The sequence below is a fragment of the Orbicella faveolata genome, unplaced genomic scaffold (assembly GCF_042242905.1).
Source record: "Orbicella faveolata isolate gen_17 unplaced genomic scaffold, um_ofav_v1 contig_12, whole genome shotgun sequence".
NCBI lineage: Eukaryota > Metazoa > Cnidaria > Anthozoa > Scleractinia > Merulinidae > Orbicella > Orbicella faveolata.
In genome coordinates, this window is record NW_028301539.1 from 26,475,182 (window position 1) to 26,486,726 (window position 11,545).

General features: G+C 39.1%; 1 protein-coding gene across 1 annotated transcript; it reads left to right on the plus strand.

Annotated features, from left to right (window-relative positions):
• Positions 1-383: 383 nt before the first annotated feature.
• Positions 384-11,363, plus strand: LOC149117384 (WD repeat and coiled-coil-containing protein-like). The gene is made up of 6 exons (XM_089283042.1): positions 384-3,993; positions 5,509-6,040; positions 7,024-7,570; positions 8,177-8,347; positions 8,981-9,115; positions 10,548-11,363. The coding sequence occupies exons 1-6, from the start codon at positions 3,323-3,325 to the stop codon at positions 10,646-10,648; spliced, it is 2,157 nt and encodes a 718-aa protein (XP_089139168.1). The 5' UTR covers positions 384-3,322; the 3' UTR covers positions 10,649-11,363.
• Positions 11,364-11,545: the final 182 nt, after the last annotated feature.

The window sequence follows — 11,545 nt, forward strand, 5'->3', positions numbered from 1 at the left end:
GTGGACCTATTTTTTTTTAGGTTTCTCATACATGGCGACAATTGAGTCGAAAATCGAGTCTTTAAATCCTTGTAACCAGTGAAATGATAGCTTTGTTTAAACCGGGCTTTTTGTAGATATTGTTGTGAGCGTAAGCGTTACTAATGTTAAAAGGTAATTTCTCTTCCCTAAATTTAAAAAATTGCATTCAACTTTTAAAACTACCAGTGATGCATTCATTTTTTCTCCGAGAACGCGTGAGGCGTGAAATAGAGTAGTTATCAAAATTTAGATGAAGGTATGAGAAATGTTATAACTTTAGACTTATATCCGGAATAATATCTTTGTTAGCAAAGAGAAGGACTTATATCCAGGGAGGGGGGGGGGGGGGGGGGTGAGGGGCTAACAACTGAGGAAGCTTTAAAGTGGGATTTTACGGTATATAGATTTAACCAAGCCTAAAAGTGGAGCTCCTGGGCAGGGCAGTTCAAAGCCCGATTAAGCTAATCCAGGATAAGCGAGTTTTGTAACTGCTATGTGTATTGTTCGTCCTTCTGTTTTGAGTTAGAATAGTCTCAAACTATACCAAACAAAAGCAGTGAAAAACATGTGTAGAAACATGTGGACACATCCGGACGTGATTCTAAGTTTACCTTACATTATGAGTCCGAGATCCAATTGAAAACTAGTAGTTGGCCAGCGGTCAACTTGAAAAAAACGTGTCCTCAATGAGCTCTAAACCTGAGCCCACAATATGGTCTTGATACTGGTCAGCGGATACCTTTTTTTTGACCATCACAGAGATTTCCAATATATATGTGTTATTTGCCAGCCTTGGTCAGTCTGTATATTGGGAAAAACTGTGCCCTAGGTCAAGACCAAGGGCTCAGTTTTTCCCAGTATATGGACTAACCAAGACCTGCAAATAACGTGTTTGTTTTTTTCCCTCTATGATTAAAGATTATTTCCAGTGCGTACTGTGCAGTCTCAACACCCTTAAATGTTTATAAACATAAGTCTCACTCGATGGAATTCGAATCAATGTTATTTCTTACGAACCACATACCTCATTTTGAGACCTTTCAAATTCTTTTTTCCAGTGACGGATCCAGACCCTGAGCTAAGGGGGGGAAGGGGGGGGGGTGTTTGCCTGCCTTACCGGTTTTTCTTCCTTCTGTGATTTCTTCTTTTTTACCCCTTCCCTAGATCCGCCACTGTTTTCCAACAGCTTCATTGATTTTAACAGCTGCAAAGTTGTTTCATCATGAGAAAAAATGAAGCATAAGCTTCGCATCTATAACGGCAGTTGAATGAAACATCGAATCTGCTTCAGTAAGTTAAGTTGTGAAATGTTTACATTTTGTGATGTCCTACATGAAACAAAGCAAAAAACGTAAACGAACTCTTGAGAGTGCGCAGTTAGTCGGACTGGAAATCATCTTTAATTACTTTGAAGGCAACTTTGGTGTTGAATTTTAACTTTAAAGCCTTCCAGTTCAAATCTTGCGTAGGTGTGAGTTTCGGGCACAAAAAAGCGGTACTAATAGTTTGCAGAATTTACATGTGACACTGTGAAGAGAAATATTACGTTTAACAAGGTTCGCTTTTGACCTACAATGTTTGTTATGTGGCAAAAATTGTTGCCAGTGAAAAACTGAAATGCACGTACGGTTTAAAATACACTTAAGTAAATTGAGCTTTAAATCAAAGCGACACCCATTCACGGAAATTGCGTCATTTACTGCTTTGTTACACTCTGTATTGAATATTTACATTTCACGCTGTTTTACGGTGCGACAAAATGCTTGAAAAGTTGCTAAAAGTTGGAAAATTTCATTGCGGTCCGTTACCGGAGTACGGATGGGAAAATCCGGAGCGAGAGGAAATAAAGTATATGTGTGTATGTATGTATGTGTGTATGTGTGCGCGGTCACCCCAAAACGCAGACCATGCAGACTGCAGACTGCAGACCGCAGACCGTGCAGACCATGCAGACTGTGCAGACTGTGCAGACTGAGTACTTTTTTTTTTCTTATTCTTGTTTTCGCATTTACTTTTGACTCATATTTTTTGGTTCTGTTCAATCATATATCGGAATGTTTGTCATCCACAGGCTGTGCAAACTCGGTGCTATGTGACTGTTGATGTGTTATAGATTTTGCAAGGGAAACTACTTTTTGGCCTTAATATGCTTAAGTAAAGCTATTTTAAAATGTAGAAATAAACTTCAGTTGTAATGTAATGTCACACGTAACACGTGCATTTTCTATTCTTCGTGTACAAAGTGCAATTCCAAATGGCTGTTGGAGTGTGACTGCGATCAAGCCAAAAAAGCCTAGCGCATGGAAAGATCGATCACAAAAAACCGAATAGCATTTGAAATTCTCAGCGCAGTACGGTTGCCGTGATGAGTTGATGCGATGGTTAATTTATCTGTCCTTATGGCAGTTGTGTTTTTATGGCGATTTCGACTATGAGTGGTCTCTCTTTCGCTTAGTCCATCGTGCGTGACACATAACCTCGAGGAAAAAATTTCATGCGAGCATTTTTCTTCCTCGAGGTTTACTTACAGTCATGTTCAACTAAGCGAAAGAGGGAATCAAATACTCCTAGTCTAATGGCGATTCTGTGCTTTGTGAAGCAAAAGGGTTTTGTGGGATGAGGTCGCTTAGAGTCACCGTCTTTGCTTTGTTTTATGAACCAGTTAAGATGAGAGCGAAGACTAAAAAAATCGAAAAAAGAAAACACAACAGCAAATTGGACAAAATAAATAAAACCACAAACTCGTCGAAAATTGACGCAATTTGCGCCCAGAATGTATGGAAGTTTATTTTTATGCTTGATTTTAGTATATTTAGGACCAGTAAAGGGAATTTCCCATGGAAAGTCTATTAAACGTGTGAATCAACAGTCGGATGTTGAGTTTGTGCCGCCTGTATGGAGCGCGCACTATTACCCAATCGGATTCATTAGGGCTAGAAATCCACCAGACCGCTGAGAAGCTGGAAGATAAAATAAATCTTTGGTAGGCTGTAAACCAAGGCTGCATGACTCAGTACTAGCTGGAGTATATGGCCGCCATGTTGCACGACATCGTTGTAAGGCACACACGCCCGCGATCCATATCGCTACCCATTTTCCATTTCTTGGCATGCATGTAGTTCTGTTCAGTTCTGTTCCTATAGTTATGGCGCTCCGCTTGGCAGCCCTTCGGGCGGTTGGAGCTCCCCTATCAGATAGAAGTCTCTAATGAGCGTGACCTAAATTTTAGCCAGTTTCCAAAAGAGTAGCAGTTTATTTTCACAGAAACACATTTTTCCGATAGCCTTTTACGCTGTTATCAATGTCCAATTTAGTTAAAAATGTTATCTACACGCAAATTGGAGTCTCGCAAAGGCCAATGAAAATCTTCAATCAGAAATATTTCCCGCCAAATTTTGTGGTCAACTTTTGGCTGCTGGAGGCCTGGGTCAAAGGTTCAGTAACTGCAAGACATGCTGGGAATTTCAATATGGCGGCAGACTTTGAGCTTGGAATCTGCAAGTTGTTATGGTCAAACATCAATTATTTACACCAAAGCCTCCAAATATTAGGCAAAAATGTTGAAAACGTTGAGTCAGGCGAGTTTGTCTGGACTGATGGAGAAAATGTGTGGCTATCGTCCGTAAATTTCAAATCCAACGACGGTAAAACGATTTTTACTTCGAAGGAACGTTTTTTAGTTGGAAAATTCGAAAACTTCGTGTTTGGAATATCAAGCAGTGTGTTAACGAAGGGATCCAGCGGATATTTTATTGCTATTGTTTTGAAAGAGAAAGTCGTGGTTTTGTGGAGGACAATTGGAGAAACCGTGGTGAAGCTTGTGAAGGAGTACTCTACAGCATGCTTGCCCCAAGGTTGTGTGTGGCACCCCACTGTTCCATTGTTAACAGTGATGTCGAAAACGTCGGCCGCGCTGTTATGTTTTACCGAGGAATTTGAGTGTAATGTGATCTCGATACAAACTTCTCATAGGTGAGTTGTAATTAATGCCCCTTAAATTAATAATAATTACTAGCACTGTCTCAAAGCTGAAATTATAATTGGAGGAGTTCTCCTGCAAGCAGTTGGTTCCTCTTATGCTGAACTCTAGGTCTTGAGCAAGGTGTAGGGGAAACTAACTTCTTGTAGGATAGAGGAGTGTCAGGTGTGGAACATAATTTGGTATCTGTTGCACAGTGGGGATGTGGACAAAATCCCCGGGGGGGGGGGGGGGCGGGGGGGGGGGCACTGCCATATATGGGCTATATAGGTATGTGCCACTGTGAAGGGTATGTTTTTCAAGCAGTTTACTCTAGGATAGGATATATAAATCGGAGCATTTGGGTCTAGAATAGGGTATAATTTTTCACAAAACTGAGTAGTTGGTTGAAGATTTTATCTAGACTAAGGAAACCGGGAATTGCAACACAAAAATATAAAAGAATCAAATCGCCAAGTTTAAATTTACGCAAATCAGCCTCAACAGTGTTGATAGATGGGGGGATTTGGGGAGTTTACTCTAGTATAGGGTAGCAAAATTCAGCTGACCTAACTCTGGTATAGGCTAAGGGTTCCATGTTCCCAGTGGCACATCGCCACCCAGAAATTCCCAAAGTACCCCCCCCCCCCCCAGGGACAAAACATTGGGTAGGGCCATGGTGTAGGCCGTGGCCTACCTTGTGGCCTACCCTATACTCATTTGACTCTTACTGATGTTTTGTTTATGTTTTTTAAAAATCTGAACACTGGTAGGCCATAGGGTAGGCCACAGGGTAGGTCATGGCCTACATCATGGTCTAGGCCATTCATCTAGGTCATTGCCTACCCCACATTTTGTCCACACCCACACAATGGGTATCTCAAAAACTCGGACCTCAGACCCTTGAAAAACTCAGACTGTCAGGTGTCTCAAAAATTCAGACCCTTGAAACTCTCAGATTGCTGGTTGTATCAGGCCATTACATTCTGAGTCACCTGTTGCTTTGATTTCCACACCCATGACAAACTTGCTGCTTAGTGGATGAGCATATATTGACAACAGGCATGTTCAACTGTAACATCAAGGGCTTATCAAGCATACTCAACTGTTACAGGTTACAGTCCTTTATGACAGATCACTCAAGCGCTGCCACCCAGCTACATGTATACAAATGTCTGTTATGATGGTGACATATCCAGGGGCATAGTCAGGATTTTTCAAAGGGGGGGGGGGGGGTCACACTGTGTCAAAGTGAGGGTACTCACCAGATTGTTAAGTCGACCTCCACACCTGTTGTAGGTTGTTTGTTTAAAAAAGGCTTACAAAAGGGGGGTTACAGGCACCCCGGGACCCCCCTAGCTATGCCGTTGAAATCATTTATAAACATACCTGTAGCAACATATACAGATAAATTTTGGGCTGTACATTTGCTTGGAGAAAATGCACATTACACTACATGTACATGTATGTACTGTAAACTAAACAAGGCTAGACCTTACTTGTAACTTTGGATTTTCATTTGTGAACAGAAATTTGCAAACTTGTGCATGGAGCAACGATGGAAAACGTCTTGCAAGTGCAGTAGAGGACAGTTTATGTATATTTTCATGGACTGACATGACCAAACCAAATAACTTCACTTTTGCTCATTGGAACAGTCTTGAGATGACTGGGAAAATCAACTGTATTGCTCCATGGCAAACATCATCATTCATCATTGTGACAGAACTCCCTTTGGACAAGCTCTGTGGTAACCACAAATTTGAAAATGATGCTGATGTTTTTGAGGTCCAAAAAGGCTGTGATTCTAGCAATGAGGGCACAGGAAAGGAATCTAATTCTTCTACAGTTCTTACACAGGATACTGATTTTTCTATTCTCACTCCAAGTGCGGATCAAGATTTAAATTCACTGTTAAAATTGAAGCTACGAACACCACAATTTGAAGCCTCAGAAACCTTAGCACAGATTATTGCAATATGCTGTGAGGATTTGAAGCCAAGAGAGGTCTGCAGATCAAGCATAAAAGGACTCATTTCTCCTGATTTGCTGGTATTCCAGGTTTGTATTATGACATGTCAACGTTTCATATCTGGCTGTACTGTAGTACAAGTATGCATATGTGCAATTAAATAAATGAATAAAGCTTTTGAAGCCCAACTGGCTCATACATAGCATACAGCTGTAGACAGATTTGTAGACACTTCCCTTGCATGAACCAGCTAGGACCATTGCTATTCCCGTAGATGGATGCTAATCCATCGTATGTAGCATATTTACCCCAACAATGAAGAGGGAAATGTTTTCAACTAGTTTATGTTTTTTTTTATGCTTGTCTCATATACATTTGTAATTGTATCTACAATCTGTGACAAAGGAGGTCAAAAACAATCTGGATTTAATTTTTGGTTCTTGTGCAAATGTCATACAGTTGTATACAGCTAAAGCTAAAAAGCAAGCACTAAATTTTAGTAATAAATTTAATTATTAATTGTAATTATTAGAATTTACATGTAATGTAATTTGATTCTCTAGATTTTTAGTACTCTGGGTTTATTTAACAAATAAAGAAACCTAAGCTGTGTATTACACTGTGATAAAACACAACAGGCATTTGAGAACATGAGGGAAATGTAGAAAACGCAAGCCACAGGCAAGTGTTGTCTACATTTCTCAAGTGTTCTCAAATGTCTGGAGTGTTTTATCACAATGTAACACACGGCTTAGGCTTCTTCATTTGCTTTATGATATAGGGGAAATGTGGCGAAAAACAATAAAACACGCTTTTCCTATGTTTTATACTCTGATAAAACATGGTTTTTGAAAAATCAAAGTGTGCACAGGGTCCAAGCTATATTATAAAGTTTTGTACGATCAATTGTTGTACATTTTTAGTTTTAATTTTTAGAACATACTAGGGCCGTGGATACCTGTAAACTAGCTGATTAGCTAAGCGTAAACCCAATATTAAATAAAGTATCATCGTCGTTATCGTTATTGAAGTAGGAATGATTTGACAGTCTTTGTTTTTTCTCTCGATACAGCCTGCTACAAGTACAGTCATAGTGGGAAGCCATTGTTGCAGCAGGCTTCATATCTTCACTCTTCGTCAATCCAACATGAATGGCAAAACAGAGTTTGCGACAAGCAATAATCTACTGGAACTGGACCCAGCTACAAAACCCAAAGGAATATGTCTTATTCCTGGACACACCAACAGCTTCCTTGCTTTGCTTGGAAAAGCAAAAGACATCTCCAACATGATGGCTTTCCCACCTTCTGCTGTTTGTGAACAGTATGAAGTGAGCGTAAGGTGTTTAAATGTGTTCCTAGATGAAGGTGAAGACCACAGAAGAAAGAACAGGCAAAGGATGAGTCAGAAAGATGTTGTTACTTTAACAAATGGAGGAAATGTTACATGTGCTGTAGTTACAAACAGTGAATGTTCACCATCCTTAAGGCTTCCAGATGGAAGCATTTTTAAAGGAAGTGTTGAGGCAATGGGGAGTAACAAGACCTCTTTAATATCTGAACTGACATTGAATGAAGTTCCTGAACTGCTTGGTGACTACTCCAAAAACATTCTTCAAGGTAAGATATGCACCTATGTATTGACAATCAAAGGAAAATGTTATTGGCCTGAGTGTCAAGACTGCCTAATAAGAAGCATAATTATTGTTTTATAATGGCCCTTGTGGAAATGACACTACTGTTTTTCATCATGACCAATTTAGATGATAGTGAATGCTGGATTGGGATACAATGTAGCTCCATTCAGCTGTTAAGCATTGTATTTGTAATTAACCATTGTAATGAGCATGGTGGTTTTAGTTGCTTGATTTTAGGTAACCTGCGAATGCAGACGCATCTTGGTTCTGCCATTATTTTTGGCAGAACCAAATGACAGGCGGAAATATGTCTGCACTCGCAGGCTACACTCAGGCTGTAGTAACTGCAACACAATTTCTGTGACATAATTTTAAGCACTTTGTTGAATTACATGTAACTGTGTAACAAAAAATTGCAAAAAATGCATGCCATTTTCATTTCCCTGATGCTGTCATAAGCATCCACACACTGGACAGCATTTCTTGTTGCAAGTAACAGCAAGAAGAGTTTACTGTGTCCTCATCAAGCTTTAATCTTCTAAGACGTTTCTAGACATATAGTATTACATGTATTTAAATTCTATTGCAGGGGCTCAAAGCAGTTCGTTCAAACACATTCAAGATATGGAGGCAACAATGGCAACATTTGTTTCAGAGATAAATGACAGACTGTCCATGTTGGAGAAGAGAATGGATGAAATTGATCCAAATTCGTTTGTTGAGAACAAACATACCCGCTATCCATTACCAGAAAATGCAGGTACTTTAGTTAGTTTATGATTAAGGTGTCAGAAGTGAATCAATTGAGTATAATTATTTGTCTATGCGTAACCTCTTCCTCAAAACAAAGCATGATTTAGTAAGAATTGTACTAAAACAATTAGATTATTCTATGAGTTGAAGTATCACCTCATAGAAATCTCGGGCTCATAATCTGATTTTTAAATATAAATTATGACTTTAAATTCACTAGCGTTCTATCACAAATGGTGTTCCCTTATAGTCTTATTGGCTATGCTGCTCACTATCTATTCTACTGTAGATAGTGAGTAGCCCAGAAGTGTGTGGTTGTTGACAAACTGGCGTCCACTTCTTTGTTTTTTTCAAGGTGTCTTTGGACAGGATTTAGACAAAGTTTTGAACTAGTAGAACGATTAGATTATTCGCTCTCGATTTCCATGCGTAATAGTTAACTCTGGCGCGCCCTCGTCAACTTTCACATGATCGAAATCTCAAGCTCATAATCTAATTGCTGAATAGTTTATCACACAGGTTTATAGTGTATGACATGTTTTTCACCTTCTAAAGTGAAATATTGTAGTATGACAAGTGAAGAACATCAGTGAATTCACTTTGTTAAAATGGCTTGATCTGATTTGTTGTTTTTAATCAGAATTTGTTTGTGTGGTGTGGACTGATGAACTAACTGGAGCTGTGGAACAAGAGAACTTCCTTCTTGACAAGGGACGACTGAAACTGAAGACAATCCAGCAGGCGTTTAGTGCTTCACTTGTCAGGATGTGCATCGGTAATTTCTGGATATTAAAAAGTGTATTTTTTTTTTTAATAAACATAAACACTACACCTTTGATAGATTCTATTTTGACCACACTGACACGAGACATTTAATGTGAATAGTTTAATGAACATGCGTCAGCCAGTCATCTGATATAGATGTATCCTAACGTATTGATCAGTCATTCATCCGATACAGATGTACTCTGTCTTACAACATATTCTGTATCGCTGCAAATTACAACTACTGGGTCTAACAATTAGAATCTGTGCTACGCCAGATACGAAAACCACTAAAAAAAAACACCCTTTAGATGTGGCCAAAAAATACGTGGAAATGTGTTCCTTATCTAACGCAGCAGCACGAGATCTCGAGGAAATGGAACAAAATCAATAAGCTAGAACATTTTACAATTATACATACAATCTGTTATAATGATAGCTTAATAATTATAAAAAGAGGACGAACACGAAGACTGACTAAGCTAGAATGACCTAAATCTCCCGCCAAAAGCCTGAATAGTCCATAAACGTCCCATGACACCCTGTGAGCCTCTCTATCGTGCCGTCAGAATTGTAATTTCTGCCTAATTCGTCCTTCAATCGTCAGAAATTACATTGTTTGATAGACTTGCACAATGATAAAATCTCTGGAAATATCAAGGGACCGCAACCGGGATAAAACATGGTAAAAATTTAAAAACGATCTCTGGCTGGAACGATTAAAAAATTACAAGCTTAATTTTTTTCAGCCAGAGTTTACCTTGATACAATCCCTGTTAATAAATTCTTCAATCAGAGTCTTCATTGTCAGACTGAGTAAAAACGATTTGCATCAGGAAAATCACTCTAGCTGGAAATAGGAACTTTCAACTGATAAGTTTGTATTCATCTTCACTGGTTTTCATTATATATTGTTTTTAGTCGTATCTGTAATTAAATTCTTGATCAATTGGTTCTCTGCGCGCCTATTTGTCACCCACGCCATTCGCACGTCAATTACGCGCCCTCTCAATGTTTCCTAGAGCTTTTAAAACCTATGGAAAGTACTACAAACTTTTTCGCTCAAAAGAAGTTATCAAAAGACTTTCTTAGTTTCGAAATTTGTTATAGATACGATTAATTAGTAATTGGACATCGTGTCGTACAATTGAGGGAGTAATCGTGCTCGTAATTTGAAATCGGCCTCGCACTTCGCGCTCGTCCGATTTTGAAATTACTCAACCGATATACTCCCTGAATTGTACTCCACTCGGTCCAACTACTTATCCCTAAACCAGTGTGGCTTAATAGAGAGTGTAAGAATTGTCCGTTTTTACAAAGATCAATTATATACTCAATAACAAAAATACACACTTTTGAATTTTTTCCTCTAGGTACAAGAAGGGGACCCGGAAACCTGAAGATAGAGTTTAATGTTTTATCCAATTCTATTCTTGTTGTAGGTGATGTGCCTTGTATTGTGTCATCTGGAGAAAGTGGCTTCATTCCAGTGAGATTTCTGAGTGGCTCTACTATTCATATGTCAGGACACTCAAAACTTTAGTTAATTAACGCAGAAATCAGACTGGATACTGTCAACACTCATGCATCGTTGCATATGGAGTGAACATTTGTCCAGCAGGTTATGTCGAGCAAAGTCTTTGTTATGAGGACGCCCTCAATTGTAACAGCATTTAAAGGGAATGATGTTTACCAGAGAGGAAGCTTTCGTCTTCAGAAATAAGTAACAAGAGCTTGTCTCGTTCTCGTTTCCCCATCACATTGTCGAAAGCTTAAGGAATGACGATGGCTCCCCCGAGGACAACGCCTCGTAAAAAATGAATCTATGTTATACCTTAGAATTTTGGAATTGTCTAATCTGTTTAGTGCACTATTGGTCTCAGAACTTGTTCAAGCTCAGTATGTAACGCCAGTGTTCAAATGCCAAGTGAAAATACGAAAAATTAGCCGCTGTCGTTCGCGTTCTCCAAAATACGCAGAACTTTAGTCATTTCACGTTGATGTTTTGCAGAGGACGGCAGATAAATATACAAAAATTTATAACGCACTTACACAGCAGTTCTACTTATTAATATTGGTGGTGTACTCGTTGTCGTTGCCATCGTGGTTTGCTTAAGCTCTCTTATTTTTCCCGAGTGGTGAGCCTTCATGTACCTTCTTGCATGTCTTCCAGAAGTGTCCATTCTAACAAGACGTTCTGTGGTAGAGTTAACTGAGGTCAAGTCAAGCGACTTTGAAAATAAACAATATTTTCCCAGTGTGTGGCCTAAAGTGAAATCGCTCCATTAATTAACTGGCCTATTGATGGTTTACAATTAAATTCTGAGCCCTGGATTCGAGGGTTAAAAGGTTAGGCAGTCCAGCAATTCCAATCCATTATTGGAGAGGCCAAAAAGTGAATTGCTCAGCAGTTAGGCTTTTGCTAATTGTTTTAGGGAAC